The sequence below is a fragment of the Nycticebus coucang genome, chromosome 18 (assembly GCF_027406575.1).
Source record: "Nycticebus coucang isolate mNycCou1 chromosome 18, mNycCou1.pri, whole genome shotgun sequence".
Taxonomy (NCBI): Eukaryota; Metazoa; Chordata; class Mammalia; order Primates; family Lorisidae; genus Nycticebus; species Nycticebus coucang.
In genome coordinates this window covers 22,658,059-22,678,264 of record NC_069797.1, presented here as the reverse complement: position 1 = coordinate 22,678,264, position 20,206 = coordinate 22,658,059, and the positions used below count along the sequence as shown (strand labels likewise).

The following is a 20,206-nucleotide window of genomic DNA, read 5'->3' as shown; positions in this document are numbered from 1 at the left end:
TTTGGTTGGTTTAAAGCCTATTGCATCTGTGAATAGGATTGCAATGCCTGCTTTTTTCTGCTTTCCATTTGCCTCAGTATAGATGACCATCCCTTCACCTTGAGTCTGTATTTGTCTTTTAATGTAAAATGCGATTCTTGTATGCAGCAGATATTTGGCTTGAGTTTTTGTATCCAGTCAGCCAACCTGTGCCTCTTTAGAGGACAATTTAAACCATTCACATTAATTGAGAATATCGATAAGCCTTTTGAGAGTCCGGTGGACATTTTTAATCCTTTTGTGACTGTGGAAGTTGGAATTTGATCAAAATTTTCTGGGTGGGTTTACTTTTGTGGTGGAGGATTATGCTGGTCTTTATGGAGGATAGGTCTGAGAATGTCCTGGAGAGCCGGTTTAGTTATGGCAAATTTCTTCAACATGTGAATGTCATTGAAGTATTTAATTTCTCCGTCATAAATGAAACTCAGTTTTTCTGGGTACAGGATCCTGGGTTGAAAGTTATTTTGTTTTAGGAGATTAAAAGTCGATGACCATCCTCTTCTAGCTTGAAAGATTTCAGCAAAGAGACCTGCAGTTATTCTAATATTCTTGCCCTTGTAGGTGATGGTTTTCTTTTGTCTGGCTGCTTTCAGAATTTTCTCCTTCATATTAACTTTAGTGAAATTGATTATGATGTGTCTGGGGGATGTCTTATTTGGGTTGAGTTGTGCTGGAGTTCTGAAACTGTCTGCTATCTGAATTTCAGAATCTCTTGGCATGTCTGGAAAGTTCTCCTTCATAATCTCATGGAGAAGAGACTCTGTGCCTTGTGAAGCCACTTCGTCGCTTTCGGGGATCGATCCCTATAAGATGAATATTGGTTTTCTTTGAATTATCCCAGAGCTCTCTGAGAGAGTGATCTGTTTTTGCCCTCCATTTCTCTTCCTCTTTGAGAGTTTGGGAGCATTTGAAAGCTTTGTCTTCAATATCAGAAATCCTTTCTTCTGCTTGCTCCATTCTGTTACTGAGGGATTCTACTGTGTTTCTCAGATCTTTGAGGGCTGCAACTTTTTGTCTCAATATGTCAAAATCTTTGGTCATTTGGTCTTTGTTGAATTCTTGAGATATCTGTTGGGTTACTGCTTGGAATTCTAATTCTATCTTATTTGCTATCCAGATTCTGAATTCAATTTCTGACATCTCTGCTATTTGTTTGTGCATGGGATCTTGTGCTGTATCTGCCCCATTGATCCTTGGGGGAGTTGATCTACTCTGGTTATTTATATTGCCAGACTTTTTCTTTGATTTTGCCTCATGATTGTTTTTCACCATTGCCTCTGGCCATCCTCAGAGTTGGGGAGGTGTCTCTCCAAGATTAGACCCCAGCGTGATCACTCTATTGTTGCAGATCTTTGTAGGGAGTGACCCTGTGTAGTTCCTCTGGGGCTTCCCCAGCCAGGGAGTTCTGGTTGTGGAAGCAGCTCTGGAGTGTGACACACCAGATCCAGCAAGGGTGGTAGCAGAGACTCCAGTTAGAGACTAATTCAACTAAGAGATGATGCTTTCCACCAAGGTGGAGAAGTGGTTGGATTCTAGATAGTTTTTGAAGGTGGAATTAACAGAATTCAGAGATTATTCCATTTCAGTTCATATATAATTTCCCCAATTCTCTTTTTGACAGTTGCCTAGAATTTCTCATTACACCATAATTTTTTAAACCAGTCCTTGACTGATGAATAGTTACCTTTTATTGCCACAAAAAAACATGTACACACATACCAATGACACGTGTACATGTCACTTTTCACATAAGTGACTATTTTTAGGATTAATTCCAAGAAGTAGTAATGTTGACTCATTTCTTTGTATCAGTTTTTGCCCCACCAGAAATATGGGTATTTTGCCAAACCAAAGTATGTTAACAGACATCGTGATATATGCCGATGTGTTAAATGGAAATTGGCATGTCGTGTTCGATTTACATTTCTCTTATGACAGAGTTTGAGCCTCTTCATATGTTTAAGATCTTGAATTTCCTTGTTCATATCCTTTGCTTATTAAGTTGTTATTTTTCTCATTTCATAATTCTTTATATATTAGCATTAGCCCTTTGTCTATAATAAGAGTTGCACTCTTAACAGTTTGTTATTGCCTTTTTTTTTTTGCAGTTTTTGGCCAGGGCTGGGTTTGAACCTGCCACCTCCAGCATATGGGCCTGGCGCCCTACTCCTTTGAGCTACAGGCAACACCCTTTGTTTTTGCCTTTCGACTATGTATGGTGGTTTTTGTCATGCTTAAAATGTTTAATTTTTTTTTTTTTTAGAGACAGAGTCGCAAGCTGTTGCCCTGGGTAGAGTGCCTTGGTGTCATAGCTCACAGCAACCTCCAACTCTTGGACTTAAGCAGTCCTCTTGCCTTAGCCTCCTGAGTAGCTGGGACTATAGGCGCCTGCCACAATCCCCAGCTTATTATTATTATTATTATTATTTTTTTTTTTTGTGGTTTTTGGCCGAGGCTGGGTTTGAACCCGCCACCTCCGGCATATGGGACCGGAGCCCTACTCCTTGAGCCACAGGCACCGCCCCCCCAGCTTATTTTCTGAGACAGCGTCTCCCTCTTGCTCAGGCTGGTCTCAACCCTGTGAGGTCAAGGCAGTCCACCCACCTGAGCCTCCCAGAGTGCTAGGATTACAGGTGTGAGCCACTGCATCTGGCTAGTTTATTTATTTTTTTTTTCTTTTGCGGTTTTGGCTGGGGCTGGGTTTGAACCCAGCGTATGGGACTGGCGCTCTACTCCTTTGAGCCACAGGCACCACCCAATTTTTTTTTTTTTTTTTGAGATGGAGTCTAACTTTGTCACCCTCTGTAGAGTGCAGTGGCATCATAGCTCACAGCAACCTCAAACTCTTGGGCTCAAGCAATCCTTTTGCCTCAGCCTTCCAAGTAGCTGGAACTACAGGCACCTGCCATAATGCCTGGTTATTTTTAGAGATGGGATCTCACTCTAGCAGTCTGGTCTTGAATCTGTGAGTTCAGGCAATACACCTACCTCAGCCTTCCAGAATGCTAGGATTATAGGCATGGGCCACCACACCTGGCCTAATTAATTTTTTTTTTTTGAGACAGAGTATCACTCTGTTACCAGACTAGAGTGCCATGGCCCAGTGGCAAGTTTGTCAACTTTATTGTCAGACCTTTGTATGACAACGCTCTGATGGTCATCAGATCATGAAAAGATGGGATTGTTTACTAAATGACTTGGACAAAATAATAAATTTGGATTTGTACCTTATGCCTTACACTTAAGACAAATTCCAAATGGATTAAAGCTTTTCATGTAACGATTGAAACCATGAAAATACTAGTATTATGAAAACATGGTGTCATAAGAATATTAGGATAAAATCTGAGACTTAGTAATCTTTTAATATCATCCCAAACCCAGGAGCTTTAAAAGAATGATAAATTCAACTAATAAAAATAAACATTTTTAGGTAGGATGTGGTGTCTCATGCCTGTAATCCTAAATCCTAGCACTTTGGGAGGTTGAGGCAGGAGGATCTCTTGTGCTCAGGAGTTCTAGACCAGCCTGAGCAAAAGAAAGACTCCATCTCTACTAAAAATAAAAAAAATTAACTGGGTGTTGAGGGTAGGCAACTGTAGTCCCAGCTACTCCGAAGGCTGAGCAGGAGGATCACTTGAACCCTGGAGATGGAGGTTGCTATGAGCTAGGCTGATGGTGAGGGCACTCTAGTCTGGGCAACAGAGTAAGACTCTGTCTCAAAAGAGAAAAGAAAGTTGCTTGGTGGTATTTCACAGGGATCAGACTACGGTTCTGTCTTGAGGCTCCTTATGTGAGTGCAGGAGAAAGATGTGCCTGAGAAGTAGTAGAGGAATTCAGAGGCAGGTGGAGGTCTTAAGGGAGCCTTCAGGCCTCAGTTTGGAGGAACAGGTGATATAGTTAGGAAGCATGAGGATGCAGGGGCCAGGTGGTGGAGGGCCTTGAAAATTGCTCAGGAGTTTGGGCTTTAAGTAGTAGGGATTCCTTCAAAATTAATACTTGAGCAAGGAAGTGACTTAATTTATAACATTTTTGATCTGATTTGTTAGCCTCTGGAGGACAATTGGAGCCCAAGAGGGCTGGGGAAGCTGCAGCCTTGGGGTCACATGGGGGCCTTCTGCATCCTTGAGTGCACCCTTTGACTGAATCCAGATTTTACAGAACAAATCCTGTGAAGTTTGGATTTGGTTGAGGGGATCGCACATGGGGATCTGGTGTGGAGATGCTTAGCCCCTCAGACTGAGTTCTGGTGTGAAAAGGCTCAGCCACTCAGGCTGAGATCCCTCAGCAGCTCTCAGTGTTCATGTCACATGTCTGTCCCTGCCTGCTCCCTCTTAAAGACTGAATGCGAATGCACAAAAGAATGGGCTGGGACTATAAGGTGCCCCTGGGACTGCACCCTCTTCCCTTTGCTGCCCCCATTGCCTCGAACAAGAGAACTTTGAGGAGTGGCCCTCAGAGCACAGATCCTATGGCGTTCACAGGATGCCACGTCCCCAGCCCTTGTCTCTGTGGGGTCATACTGATCCTCAGTCCTTGGGCCCGATTCACTCCCTTTTCTAGTCTGCACCTTCCTGGGCCCAGGTGGAAATCTTTTTTCAAACACTGGGCCTGCAACTTGCCCAAAGGATTGCCTTAAATAGTAACACACCTGTAGTACCCTCTGGACAAGGGTTGTGTGTTAGTCATTCTTTTCTCCCTGTGCTTCAGGACAAAATGCTTGGCATAAAGGAGGTATTGCTGAGAGGCAAGTAAATGAAATGTTTCTGTGTGTGACCCAGAGCTCCAGAAGACGTGTCTGTGTTTAGTCCTTTGTGATTTATGCTCCATCTCCTGAATCTCATGCTGTTCTGATGTTTCCCAACACTTTAAACTCAGTTGTGCCCTACATTTCTTCACCTGTCTGACCTCCAACCCCGTCAAGCTATTATGTCCTCTGTTTCTCCAGCTCCCACAGTGCTTAAGCCACACTTTTGGGTCTGAAACACTAAGAATCTAAACCCATTTACAGGGTGGGCTCGGTGGCTCACGCCTGTAATGTTAGCATTGTGGGAGGCAAGGCTGGTAGATCCCTTGAGGTCAGGAGTTTGTCATCAGCCTGAGCAAAAGTGAGACCCAGTATCTACTAAAAATAGAAAAACTAAGCAGGGCGAGGGAAAGAGGGAGGGGGTTGGGCGTCTTGGTGTGTGACACAACTTTTGGGGGCAAGACACAATTGTAAAAGGGACTTTACCTAACAAATGCAATCAGTGTAACCTGGTTTCTTGTACCCTCAATGAATCCCCAACACTAAACAAACAAACAAACAAAAATTAAAAAAAAAAAAAATAGAAAAACTAGCCGGGCATGGTGATGGGTGCCTGTAGTCCCAGCTACTTGGGAGGCTGAGGCAGGAGGACCACTTGAGCCCAGGAGTTTGACATTGCAGTGAGCTAAAAAAAAATTTTTTTTACCTACCAAGAATGCTATCTTGTCCATCTTCAAATTTCCCCAACTGTCCCACTAATGTCTTTTATAGCTGTTTGTGAATTTCAGCTTTCTGTGTCTCGTCTCTGACCTGAATTCTGTCCCTTATCCCATTCTGAGCTCATCTCATCCCTGACTGTCACCCATATTCATTCATGGCCCTTAGTTGAATCTTTATAGCATAGGCCACCTCTGCTAACTCCTACTTAGCTGCTAAAGCATTAGATTCCAGAATTAATCCTTACCTCTTTCTTTCTCTCCCGTCAAAGGAAAAATAATCCTAACTAATAGAAGATTTATAACTTTTAACTAAGAAGACACCTGTTGAACAAGAATATCACATGTTAGGCAAGAATAAGGTCCAGGTTGTGGCAGGATTGATAGATTAGGAGGCTCCCACCAAGCATCTCTCTTTTCTAGCCACAATAGTCATCAAGGGAGCCTTTGACAACTGGAATACAACCTAAAAAAAGTCCCAACTTAGGTTTTTTTTTTTTTTTCTCCCTGGCACCCAGGCTGGAGTGCAGTGACATCATCATAGTTTTATTGGTTGGATCACTTTGGTTTCTGCAGAACACTGAGTGCTGGTACTCAAAAAGACCTCTGAGTGCTCACTTCAGCAGCACATATACTAAAAAGTTGGAATGATACCAAGAAGATTAGCATGGTCCCTATGCAAGGATGATAGCAAATTCATGAAATGTTCCATATTTTTTTATGGCCAACAAACACATGAAAAAATGCTCATCATCTTTAATCATCAGAGAAATGCAAATAAAAACCAATCTAAGATATCACCTAACCCCGGGAAAATTCAGCCACATCACAAAGTCCCAAAACACCAGATGCTAGTGTGGATGTGGAGAGAAGGAAACACTTCTACACTGCTGGTGGGGTTGCAAACTAATACAACTGTTATGGAAAGAAGTATGAAGAATCCTTAAAGAATTAAAAGTTGACCTTCCATTTGATCCCACAATTCCATTACTAGGTATTTACTCAGAAGAACAAAAATCATTTTACCACAAAGACATTTGCTCCAGAATGTTTATTGCAGCCCAATTCATAATTTTCAAGTCGTGGAAAGCAGCCCAAATGCCCATCAATCCATGAATGGATTAACAAATTGTGGTATGCATATACCATGGAATACTATTCAGCCATTAAAAAGATGGAGATGTCTTCCCAACTTGGGCCCAGCAGAATGGCTCCCGAAAAGAAAGGTGGCAAGAAGAAGAAGAGCCGGTCTGCCATCAATGAGGTGGTGACTTGAGAATATACCATCGACATTCACAAGTGCATCCATGGAGTGGGCTTCAAGAAGTGTGCCCCTCGGGCACTCAGAGAGATCTGGAAATTTGCCATGAAAGAGATGGGGAGTCCAGATGTGTGCATTGATGCCAGGCTCAACAAAGCTGTCTGGGCCAAAGGCATAAAGAATGTCCCATACCCTATCCATGTGTGGTTATCCATCATCATAATGAAGATGAAGATTGGTTACCTCTGTACCTGTTACCACTTTCAAACATCTACAAAGAGTCAACATGGATGAGAACTAACTGGTGATTGTCAGACACATCAAATAAAGTTATAAAACCACCAAAAAAAAAAACAAAAAACAACAACAACAAAAAGAAAAGATGGGGACTTTACATCTTCTATGTTTACATAGAACAAACATATTCTTCTTAGTAAAGGATCTCAAGAATGAAAAAAAAGTATCCAATGTACTCAATACTATTATGAAACCAATATATAAACACTTACACATTCATATGAATGATAAAAAACAAATACAGTCTAAGAAGAGGGAGGGGAGAGGAAAAAGAGGGGAAGAGGGGGGAAGAGTGATGGGTTGGAGGAGGGGGGGTATTTGCAGGGATCTAGCCTAATGTGCACAATGCAAGGGTATACTTCAAAATAACTAAGAGTAAATTATTATTATTATTATTATTATTATTATTATTATTTTTTGAGACAGAGTCTCACTATGTTGCCCTTGATAGAGTGCCATGGCATCACAGCTCACAGCACCCTAAAACTCTTGGGCGTCAGCGATTCTCTTGGGACTATAGACACCTGCCACAACACCCGGCTATTTATTTGTTGAAGTTGTTATTGGTGTTTGGCAGGCCCAGGCCAGGTTCAAACCTGTCAGCCCTGGTGTATGTGGCTGCCACCTTAGGTGCTGAGCTACAAGTACCAAGCCACTAAGAGTAAATTATAAATGTCTTACCACAAAAAATAAGTAAGTGAGGAGATGGTTATGTTAATCGATTTGATTTAAGCAATCCACATTATAAATCAAATCATTACATTGTACTCCATAAATGTATGCAGTTATGATTTAATAAAAAATTAAAAAAGACCTCTGAACTTACAAGGATACAATTTCTCTTGTAACAACACAGTGAGAACTCAAGTTTTTGTGGAATGAATGAAACAGATAAATAAAAGAATGGGGAAGGAATTGACTGGAGAACAGGCGGCAGGCAAAGAAAGTTTGGGATTGATTATAGTGATGTCCTTGTTAACTGGCATTGCAGGTAGGCACAGGAGAAAGCAGTGAGGTAACATAAGAGCACAGAGGATTTAAGGGGGATACTAAGGTCACTACAAAAGTTTTGAGACAGACTCTTATGGTCCATTATTTCACTTGCAAGAAATACAGTTGACAGTAGTGTCCTTCCTGATTCATCCATGCAACTTTCGACTGGCTCAGGTTGTTGGTATTGCTGTGAGGCCTTCATTTGTTTCATCTGCATGTGGCATTCAGTTGGTGTCTGCTATGGAGCTGGGAAGAGAGTGCTTTCATGTGATGATTTTCTATGATTTTAAAAGTAGGTTAAAAGGAGTCTCAAAGCCTTGAGCGTTTATAATGGGCTATCGGAGACCTTATTCCTTCCCATGCAACAATTTTTCAGTGGTTTTTAAGAATTTAGCAGAAGCCAGACTTCACTGAAGGACATGTAGTGGGCGTCCAGTGGAAAGACTAGTTTGTGAAAACATTCAAGTGACATTTAAGGACATTGAAGCAGCACTACAGATTGGATCACTGGCAGTGTCCCAAATCCCTCATGATCATCTTTGAGCCAGGAAGTTTCATCCCAATGGGTGCCTATACTTTGACAGACAGGCACAAGTGCATCGTGTTGAATAGTGTGATGAAATGCTGGTCAGAGTCAACAGAAGCAAGTCGAGATATGTTCCCCACATTGTTACTGGTGATGAAACCTGGATTTATCAATTTAATACAGAGAATAGGCGTCAGTAACAGTGGGGATTTTTTTTCCTGATGAAAATCTACCGGCAAAGTGAAGTGGCCCCAAAGTGTCAGAAAGAAAATGGTTGCAAATTTCTTCTCCAAAAGCAGTTACGTTGCAACTGTTTTTCGGAACAAAGGACTGTTACCACCCAGTGGTAACAATGTCCCTATCAAAGTTTCCTTGAAGCTTCAAGAACCACAGCCAAGCCCAGGACCCCAGGGGGACTATCTTGTACCATGACAATGCGTCAGCCCACAAGGACAACACCCATCATCCAGTTCCTGGAGTCCACAGAGGTTAAACTTACGACTCATCCACCCTATAGCCCTGACCTGGCCCCATTCTCTATAATAAAAAAATTGCATGCTCCGAAGAAGCTTCTTCAGCCCTGAAGAAGCTGTCCATAATTGTGAAAGCAAGTTTACAGTGTGGCAGGAAAATGGTGAATTAAAACAGACAGACACTTACACCAACACTATAGAGAAAGGAACCTTTAATTGCTGGTGAGAACTCAGGTGCCTCAAGGTGGGAGATGCTGAGTTCTGAGGAAAATGTTTTTTCCAAACTCTTTCATACTTTTTTTCTTTAGCTCAATATCAGCTGTATAGTTATCAGTTACAACAAAGGTACAAAGATTATCTTTATATTAATGATTATAGTTCTGAAGAAACCAGGGTGTTGTTATCTGTGACATAGTGTTTTCCTAAAGTTATTTTAGCTCAGTGTAAAATCTCTTGTGTTTAAAGGAGGAGTTCTTCCGCAGCTGCCTGCTGCTTTCTCGGGATCATTAAGAAGTATAAGATTTATTTCTTCTTCATTCATCGATCAGGAATGGGGTCTCATCTCATTCATTATCGGTATCCATAGCTACTTGATAATATCATTGAGTCTTGAATACTTTGCTGCGTTCTCTTTTATCACAATTGTAGAGACTATGCCCTTGAGAAACTGAACAAAGATGGGTAATAAGGCAAAAGCAAACATCCTCCAATTATAAAAAGAAAATGTATAATCATAGTTTTAAATCCTCCTAGTTTGGAAAACCATCCAAGAATCTGGGTTAGGGTGGCACCTGTGGCTCAGTGAGTAGGGTGCCGGCCCCATATACCGAGGGTGGCGGGTTCAAACCCTGCCCTGGCCAAACTGCAACAAAAAATAGCTGGGCCAACGTTGTGGCAGGCGCCTGTAGTCCCAGCTGCTCGGGAGGCTGAGGCAGGAGAATCACGTAAGCCCAAGAGCTGGAGGTTGCTGTGAGTCCTGTGACGTCATGGCACTCTACTGAGGGCTGTAAAGTGAGACTCTGTCTCTACAAAAAAAAAAAAAAAAGAATCTGGGTTAAATTCATTCTACATTTGTATAGGTACATGAGATATTTTAGTTATCCTTTTAGTTGTATCGTCAATTACTCGTCCTTCAGCATCAATCTATAAGCAACAGTTAGTTAAATTGAAGTTTTCGCATACTTCTCCTTCAGCTATTAGAAGGTAGTCTAAGGCTAATTGATTTTGATAAATAGTATTTCTCGTTTGGGTTTCTTCATGGGCTAGTAAGGTTGAGGGTTTGCTGATTTTATTTGTTATTATTTTTAATATTGGTTGTAATCTGATTTAACACATATATTGGGGTTCTGTATTTCTATGACCAGTTTTAGTCCAGGTGGCTGGACCATAATACTGAATTATTTGCTGGAGAGGCCATTCATTGTCACTCCAATCTTCTATTATCACATCACGCTTTTTCTTTTTGGTTTAGAAGCATAAACTAGAAAACCCACCGGTTCTTTAGTCTTTAGGGGCAGTAGGAAGAAGGAAGGTTTGATCATACTTATTACACAACTCCTGTACTATCTACCAGGAGGCTTAATGTAGGCCCAGTGTCCGCAGATCCAGCGCAGACCCGGTAGAGCTGCCCAGTTAATGCTGATCCCCAGATAGTCCCAAGCAGCTTTGAGCTTTGGGAATCTACTCAGGGGGTTTAGTTCAGTTATGTCCTTGCTCTACCAGGTAGTTCCATCGGTGCTTTCATTATACCTTTTTAAGTCTAGACCTGACAGCTTCCCTACCAGGATGGTGAAGTTGTTTCTATCTCTGGCTTTCCAGGGCCATTGGCAGCTCATCATTGTCCTACTACAGACAAAAGAAGTTATATTTAAAGATTGAGCAATGTTTTCTGCCAGGTAGAGGAATACGTTTTTAGTTTTAGGAGGATAGTTTGGAGCAGGTTGTTGTAATTCATCATAGAAAGCCTGGTACAGGGTGGTGCCTGTGGTTCAAAGGAGTAGGGCGCTGGCCCCATATACCAGAGGTGGTGGGTTCAAACCCGGCCCTGGCAAAAAACTGCAAAAAAAAAAAAAAAAAAAAAGAAGAAGAAAGCCTGGTACATAGGCTTTGAGTTTCTTTGTCTTTCTTTCTTTTTTGAGACAGAGTTTTAGTATGTCATCCTCGGTAGAGTGCTGTGCTGTCACAGCTCACAGCAACCTCAAACTCTTGCGCTAAGGTGATTCTCTTGCCTCAGCTTCCCAAGTAGCTGGGACTACAGGTGTCTGCCACAACGCCCACTATTTTTTTGTTGCAGTTGTCATTGTTGTTTAGCTGGCCCAGGCTGGGTTTGAACCTGCCAGCCTGGGTGTTTGTGGTTGGTGCCCTACCCACTGAGCTATGGGCATTGCCCGAGTTTCTTTTTCTTATTTTACCTTTTTTTTTTTTTGAGACAGAGTCTCAGTATGTCACCCTTGGTAGAGTGCCGTGGTGTCACAGCTCACAGCAACCTCCAACTCTTGGGCTTAAGTGATTCTCTTGTCTCAACCTCCCAAGTAGCTGGGACTACAGGTGCCCACCACAATGCCCAGCTATTTTTTTGTTGCAGTTGTCATTGTTGTTTAGCTGGCCCAGGCTGGGTTCGAACCAGTTTAGCTGGGGTATGTGGCTGGCACTGTAACCACTGTGCTATGGGCTCTAAGCTGTCTTATTTAACTTTTAATTGTTATTCTCATGATAGAATCTGTTTCATTTGCATTTATTCCTAACATAAGGCTTTCACCTTTTGCCTATCTAGGGTCAGAAGGGTTGGTTATATTTAGTATCAATGGATTATAATTTCCCCAGTTACAACTAGAGGAGGGAGGCTTATTATTTTAATGAGTAACAATTTCTGGGGGTACAAGGTGAAGGAGCTTTTCCTTTTATTAAATGTAGTGGATTACTGTCATTGGGATTAATCCATGTGGCCCAAATTATACAAGGCCAGTACACAGGTACTGGACAGGTACCTAATTTGTGGCATATGTACTTATCTCTTTTAGTATATTGTCTTTCTCAAGATCGGATTTGAATGTGGTCCTTTATTACATTATTAAAAATTTGACCTGTATCAAGAGTTAGTAATACTTGTTTAGGTATTTCTTCTGTTTTAACTTGGGTTATTGTCTTTGTAGGGATATCAGTATACCACATAGCAAATTCAGTCTTCTCTGAGGATTCAGAAGGATTGTAACAAACAGCAGCCCTCTGGGGGGCACACATACTTGATGTTGGGTGTTATTATATATGCTTCCTTCAGGCTTTCCTGTACATTCATAACATGAGTAAACCACTAACACTGTTTTGACAGTTTGTCTAGTTTGGGTTACCTCTTGGATGCATTTTTCACGACCTTCACCATGTCTTGTTCCTAAGATTAAACAAGGAAGGTGACAAAGTCCAAAGCAAAGAATCAGTCCCACGTTGCTGCTGCTCATTCTCAAGCTTCTGCCTTGAGTAGACCAGTCAGCTCCCGGTACGTGACAGGGGCAGGGCTGCAGTCTGTTTTCTCAGGGTAAGGCAGTGGGGATGCTCTGGGGGTCATTGGACCATCCACTCCTCGTCACTGGCTGGTTTCACGTGTGAGGGATTATTTAGGAATGCCATCCAGCTTCACTGCTGCTGGTGTGGACAGGATCACTAATTAGGGGCCTTTCCACCGTGGGTTCAGCAGGCTCGGGCTCCAATCTTTAACCCACATCCCATTACCTAGAGAATAGGGACGGACTAGGGGAGGTAAACTAATAGGATATCTATCGCCCACCTATTCTGAAATCTTTTTCATTATTTTTCCCAGTGACATTCGTTGGTTAGTAAGTTCTGTTTCTCCCAGTTTTCTGAGTGTTCCTAGTCAATTTCTTAAAATAGGAGAGAGCCTGTGATATAGTATTTTATAGGGTGAGTACCCTGTTCTTTTAATAAGGAGGACATCTGATTTTAAACAGTGCTAATCATAAAGCCTGGATCTTTTGAAGTTTAGATTCTTGGCATATTTTCCTTATACTAGCCTTCATTATAGGCATCATGCAGTTTCCAGTCAATTTCCAACATGGTAGCAGTTATTTGTTAAGAATATATCCCGTTACTATAAGAGCCAGACAGAGCAATGCCAATTCAGAAAGAAAAGTGGCTGCTGTTTCAAAAAGTAAGGAGAACTCTTTTTTCTCTAGTTCCAAATGAGTAATTGACCTTGGGTCTTCTGCTGAGTGCTGGTACCTTATCTTTTTTTTTTTTTTGAGACAGAGTTTCACTATGTTGCCCTTGGTACAGTGTCGTGGCATCACAGCTCACAGAAACCTCAAACTCTTGGGCTGTTGTTTAGCTGTCCCAGGCAGGGTTGGTGTATGTGGCTGGTGCCGTAACCACTGTGCTATGGGCACTGAGCCACTGGTACCTTATCTTAAGGCCACTCATAACTTGGCAACCGCAGTTTTTAGCAGGCAAAATTGGCGCCTGTAGCTCAAGTAGCTAAAGTGCCAGCAACATACACCAGAGCCGGTGGGTTCGAATCTGGCTCAGGCCTGCCAAACAATGACAACTACAACCAAAAAGTAGCCTGGCATTGTGGCGGGTGCCTGTAGTCCCAGCTATTGGGGAGGCTGAGGCAAGAGAATTGGTTAAGCCCAGGAGTTGGATGTTGCTGTAAGCTGTAATGTCAAGGCACTCTACCCAAGGCGATAGCTTGAGGCTCTGTCTCAAAAGAAAACAAACAAACACACAAAAAACCAGACAGATACTTACACCAACAATATGGAGAAAAGAACCTTTAATTTCTGGCGAGAACTCAGATGCCTAAAGGCTGGAAATGCTGAGTTCTGGGGAAACAGTTTTTTCCAAACTCCTTTATACTTTTTTCTTCAGCTCAGTATTAGCTGTATAGTTACAGTTACAACAAATGGTATAAAGAGTTAATGATTATATTTCTCAAGAAACCAGGGTGCTATTATCTGTTACACAGTTTTTTTCCCAAAGTTATTTTAGCTCAGTGTAAAGTTTGCCCTTATCTTTGGAGGAAGAAGATTTGTTTTGCAGCTGCCTGCTGCTTTCTTGGGATCATTAAGAAGTCTAAGATTTATTTCTCCTTCATCAACAGTACTTGAAGAAAATGAGTGGAAAGAGTGTTTTCAAAAATGGGCACAACGATGTAAAAGTGCACAGATGTCATGGCGATTATTTTGAAAAAATATAGTAATCAAAATGATACTGTATTTCTTAATGTTTGTGTATCTCAAACCTTTTGTAGCATCTCGTGTGTGTGTGTGCACGCGTATCATCCTATTCCTTATCTTGTGTGCTATCTCTGCAATAGTTTTGAAAACTATTTTTACACCTTAATATTTTAATTTATAATTATTAAAATATGATTCATTCATTCATTTATTCATTCTTGGAGACATACTCCTGGCTTGATCTGAATTGATTATTCTCTAGACCTGCTACTTAACTGTTACTCTAGAACTTCCCTTCACCGTCATCCTTGGGAATTCCCTTTGCCTTTCCTCTGTTTCCTCGATGCCATGTCTTCCTCTTTCTGGACTTATTTCCTTATTTTGGCGGACCACATCCTCCAGCAGCTTCTTAAGAAAGGGTGTGGAGGCGGTAAAATGATTTACTTCATGAACATCTTTCTTTCTTTCTTTTTGTTTTTTTTTTGAGACAGAGTCTTACTACGTCACCCTTGGTAGAGGGCTGTAGCATCACAGCTCACAGCAACCTCAAACTCTTGGGCTTAAGCGATTTTCTTGCCTCAGCCTCCCGAGTAGCTGGGACTACAGGTGCCTGTCACAACACTCAACTATTTTGTTGTTGCAGTTGTCATTGTTGTTTTAGTTGTCATTGTTGTTTTAGCAGGCCCGGGCCAGGCTTGAATCCCTCAGCCTTGGTGTATGTAGATGGTGCCCTACTCACTGAGCTATGGGTGCCAAGCCATACTTCATGCATTTCTGAAAATAACTATCCTCACATTTGCCTGACAATTTGGCCAGGTACAGGGGTCAGAAGTTATCTACCTGAAAATTCTATATAGACATTTTCCCAATTCCTTCTTATTTTCAGTGGTGCCACTGAGAAACCTGATGTCATTTTGACTCAGTCTGTATGTGACTTATATATTTTTCTCTCTGCAAGCTTTGAGGAAGTTTTTCTTATGTCCCCAGCATTCCGAAATTTCATATTTAAGTCTGTTTGTGTTCATTCTGTTGACACTTGGTGGGTGGTATCAATCTGGAGCTATTACTATTTCCTCAGTTCTAGAAGACTTTCTTGTTTATGTTTTCCTCTTCCTTTTTCCTTTTCCTTATTCAGGAAATCCTATTATTTGAATTTGAATTTTGGACTTATTCCCGTTTCCTTACATTTTCTACCTTGTTTTCTTTTCTTTTTTTTTTTTTAAATGAAATTTATTTATTTTCATCATGTGAAGAAACAGAATTATCTATTTCAGGAATCAATATCCATTAAAGCAAGGGAAATTATACAGAAAACCCTATGTGACTCTTCAGGCCTCAGTTTCCTCATTTACAATCAGGAGAGGTACACTGTGTAACCCTCAGGGGCTCTCTGAGCTTTGACCTAATGGCAACCACTGCTATCTCCTGAGGGCTACACTGCACTCTCATCCACCTCAGGGCAGGTGCCACTGTCATCTCCCTTATAGGTGAGGACCTAAGGCCGGAAAGACTATCACTTTCATAGTTATGTCAAGACCTATGTCTAAACTGTTACTCTATAATGCCTCTATTTTCATTAGTATAAAGAAACTAAATGAAAGTTCTTCATTTTTATAAAGAAATAAATTACAATAAAAATTAGATTCCTGGCTGGGCACGGTGGCACATAACTGTAATCCTGGCAATTTGGGAGGATGAGGAGGGAAAATTGGTTGAGGCCAGGAGTTTGAGACCAGCCTGGGAAGTAGTGAGTCTCCATTACTACTGGGGGGAGAGTTGAGTTGAACAGGGAGAAAAAATTAGATTCCTACCCAGGAGCAACAACAGTATTCCTTGCTCTTATGCGATGTATGGACCCATCCTCTATGCTCAGTGCAGTAACACCACAACGTTCCCCATTTTCCATCAGGAGATCCAAGGCAAAATACTCTACAAAATAGCTGGTGTCATATCGCAGAGACCTTCCATACAAAGTGTGCAACAGCGAGTGCCCAGTCCAATCAGCCACACAGCAGCGCCGATGGGCCTGCCTGTCCTTTCCAAACTTGAGGCTCTTTCCACCAAATGCACGCTGATAAATCCTCCCATCTTGAGTTCTGCTAAAGGGCATATCATAATTTTCTAGCTCTACCACAGCAGCAGGGGCTTGCTCTGTCATGTAGTGAATGGCGTCCTGGTCCCCCAGCCAGTCAGAACCCTTCACAGTGTCATAGAAATGCCACCTCCAGTTATCCACTCTTACATGTTTCCCAGAGCAGCATTGATTCCTCCCTGGGAATACCAAGCACTCCTTACAAGTGATAAGCAGGAGCCCCAGCTGCGTCTTCTGGGGTCCATCTCCTCCCAAGGACCTGTGCTGAGACAGTGTGTGACCTGGTAGGAAAGAGCTTGGTAACACATGCCATATTGAACCCTGCCTCAGAAAGGCCAAATGCAGCACGCAAGCCTGCCCCTCCAGCACCCACTACCACTGCATCAAATTCATCATCAACTACTGGATACTGAGCAGAAATAGAATCTGACACTTCAGCAGATGCCCTCTCGTACCCATCACCAGTGAAGTGAAAACCTGTCTGGAATGCTGCTGGCCACTGCGCCCTGGTCAGGGCCAGGCGCCGCCCCGTAGCAGCCGCAACAAGCCTCAGGCCCCCGACGTGTCTGTCGCTGCCTCACTGTCCGCCAGCCACCCCAACACTCCCCATGCACACTGAGTTGCGCCTGTGCACCACGCCGGGCCTTCTCCCTTGTTTTCTGTTTCTTCTTTTTTTCTGGGAAGTTTTGTTAACTTTTCCTCCGACTCTACTTTTGAAATTTCTGCTATTTATTTTTTTTCTTCTGAAGGCGCGTCCTTATTCTACAAATATTCTTTTGTTGTTACTGTTTCGCTTCCCGCTCTTGTTGCTGGCTGCAGTATCCTTCTCCCTCTTATCTCTCTTTTCTCCAACTTTCCCTTTGGTCTTTGTATTTCACACTCAAAGATTTCCTTAACTATCTGGTGATGTCTGACCGTCAAATTTGAAGTAAGACCCTGGCTGGGTGCGGTGGCTCACACATGTGATCCTAGCCCTTTGGGAGGCCGAGGAGGGTGGATTGTTTCAGCTTATTAAGTTTGAGACCAGCCTGAGCAAGAGCAAGAGCCCATCTCTAAAAAATAGCCAGGCATTGTGGTGGGCACCTGTAGTCCCAGCTACTTGGAAGGCTGAGGCAAGAGGATCACTTGAGCCCAGGAGTTTGAAGTAGCTGTGAGCTATGACGCCATAGCACTCTACTGAGGGTGACAAAGTGAGACTGTCTCAAAAAAACAAACAAACAAACAAACAAAAAACCGTAAGGCCCTATGATATTCTCACTGGGGACTTTGTGTACATTGATGGGCATTTTCTACTAGACGATTTCCTAAGGGTGATGGGAGAACCCCGAATGCCAGTATGTGTAGGTCATTTCTCTTGGTTCTCAGTTTCCCCAAACGGGAGTCCTCTTATCTCGTACTTAGAGAGTAGAAGTCTGGCTGCTGGTGTTAAGGCAGTGTGGGTGGGTGGAGGCTGTCCAATATACTGCTTTCAGCATAGAATTGCACCCTGGCTTTCAGCCAAACTTGGTTTCACCAGTATGTAATCTTCTAATTTTCCCTGAGGGCTGGGCAGAAGTAGGTGCTTGGCTGTGAAGATTCAGGAAAGAGATCTGGGGACGTAACTGCTGCCTTGAGGGGCTTTCAGCTAATTTTCAAGTGCCCAGTCTTACTCTGCCCCGGCGCCTTCAGAGATACCTGGTGCCTTCAATTTCTGTGTCAGGAACTGGCTTGATTTGGGGGGGGTTATAATCCCAGCGCTGCCCGTTTCATACATCTGGTTTTCATTTTTTTCCAGTCTATTAAGTCAGTTATCACCTAACTGCTTTCAGGTGACAAAATGTGTTGAATCTATCACCTGTACATCTTTCCTGTTGTCTTTGTTCTTGTGAGTTTATATGTTAAAATTCCCCCTCAGCTGGGCACAGTGGCTCGTGCCTGCAGCCCTAGCAATATGGGTAGCCTAGGCTGGTGGATCACCTGAGCTCAGGAGTTTGAGACCAGCCTGAACAAGAGTGAGACCCTGTCTCTAAAAAAATAGCCAGGTGTTGTGGCGGGTGCCTGTAGTCCTACCTACTTGGGAGGCTGAGGCAAGAGGATCACGCTTGCCTAAGAGTTTGAGGTTTTTGTGAGCTATGATGCCATGACATTCTACCCAGAGTGACAAGGTAAGAGAGTCTCAAAAAAAAAAAAAAAATTCCTCCTCACCAAAAGTGCATTATTAAAAGTAAAAACTAAAAATAGGCTAGGCGCCTATAGCTTAGCGGCTAGGGTGCCAGCCACATACACTGGGGCTTTTGGGTTCAAACCTGGGCTGGGCCTGCTAAACAACAATGACAACAAAAACATAGCCAGGCGTTGTGGTGGGCACCTGTGGTCCCAGCTACTTGGGAGGCTGAGGCAAGCGAATCGCTTAAACCCAAGAGTTTGAGGTTGCTGTGAGTTGTGATGTCATAGACTCTACCAAGGGCGAGATAGTGAGACTCTGTCTCGAAAAAAAACAACAAAAGATTAATTAAAAATTTTTTTTGCTGTTTACTGTGGGATTTTAGGGTGAAGTTGATATGGGCATATTTGATCACCCATGTTTTTTTATTGGAAGCATCTGTAATATCCCCTTGGATGGAAGTGCTGCCTTCATCCTGGCTACAAAGGCCTACTTTCTCAGGCACTGTGTGGGTGGATGGATGTATCTATCATTTGGGGAATAAAAAATGGCAGATGCCAAACTTCTGTGTGTTTACTTTTTTCTTTCTTTCTTTCTTTCTTTTTTTTTTTTTTTTATTAAATCACAGTTGTGTACATTAATGCAATCGTGGGGTACAATGTGCTGGTTTTGTATACAATTTGAAATATTTTCATCAAAAAGGTTAACATAGCCTTCAAGGAATTTTTTTAGTTATTGTGTTAAGACATTTGTATTCTACATTTAGTAAATTTCACATGTACCCTTGTAAGATGCACTGTAGGTGTGGTCCCACCAATCACCCTCCCTCCACCCATCCTCCCCCCGCCCTCCCCCCTCTCCCCCTTCCTCATATTCTTAGGCTATAATCGGGTTCATATGAAAGCTATAACTTGGTTTCATAGCAGGGCTGAGTACCTGTGTGTTTATTTTATGTTTTACGTGTTCTGTGTTTGAGGCAGGCTATAGGACTTCTAAACAACCCTGACCCTTGACCTGTCCTGAGCCACACCCCGTTCCTTGCCATGGGGAGAGAATTGCAAAGGTTCTTACCCATCTCTCTCCTTACAGGTGTTTCAGACAATAGTATTTTTCAGAGGTGAATGTTTGATAAACTCTTGGTTTTCAGGCTCCTCTTTCTGTTAACTGGACTTCGTTTGGAATACTTATTATACAAGTGTTTTGCTTTTCTTGATCTTGTCTCTTGGAGTTTACAACCCAGGTTACTTTACAAATCTTACATATCCGAGGTGTTTCTGAATCCTGCATCACACATTCATGATGTCACAAGTGGGTTTGGGTGGGCCAAGCTAGCTTTATCCTTCACATTTAAATCCACACCCTGTATTAATTCCAATCCAATTTTTCTGCCACCTGCATACTCCCCAGCTCCTATTTATTTTGGGCAGGGAAGAGGTTGGTGGATTACTTCTAATTATCCTATAGTTTTAAAAGAGAAAAATATGAATATGAACTCACCCCATGATTTTATCACCTATTTTAGGTTACACAAAGTAATTAAAGTGTTTTTGTTTATTTTTGTTCATAATATTTTTGAGTGTGATACTTCTTAAACCAATCCCCAGGATGGAGTCCAGGTTTCCTCTTGCTTGTCTCCCAGTGGAAAATGGTTTCTCTCCTTCCACCTTTCTCATTTCTTCTGCTACAAACCAGGCAATCCTTTGTTGACTTTTTTCCATTTTGCATTATAAAAT

General features: G+C 42.3%; 1 protein-coding gene and 1 non-coding gene across 2 annotated transcripts; one reads left to right on the top strand and one right to left on the bottom strand.

The window, feature by feature from the left end:
- Window positions 1–6,112: 6,112 nt before the first annotated feature.
- On the top strand, window positions 6,113–6,220 carry LOC128571371 (U6 spliceosomal RNA). The gene has a single exon (XR_008375799.1). It is a non-coding gene; the product is annotated as a U6 spliceosomal RNA (small nuclear RNA).
- Window positions 6,221–16,036: 9,816 nt separating this feature from the next.
- Window positions 16,037–19,975, bottom strand: LOC128571037 (succinate dehydrogenase [ubiquinone] flavoprotein subunit, mitochondrial-like). The gene is given in 4 exon segments (XM_053570718.1): window positions 16,037–16,471; window positions 16,474–16,509; window positions 16,590–16,878; window positions 19,971–19,975. Coding segments are annotated over 4 exon segments (756 nt in total). The 3' UTR covers window positions 16,037–16,045.
- Between the last annotated feature and the right edge of the window lie 231 nt (window positions 19,976–20,206).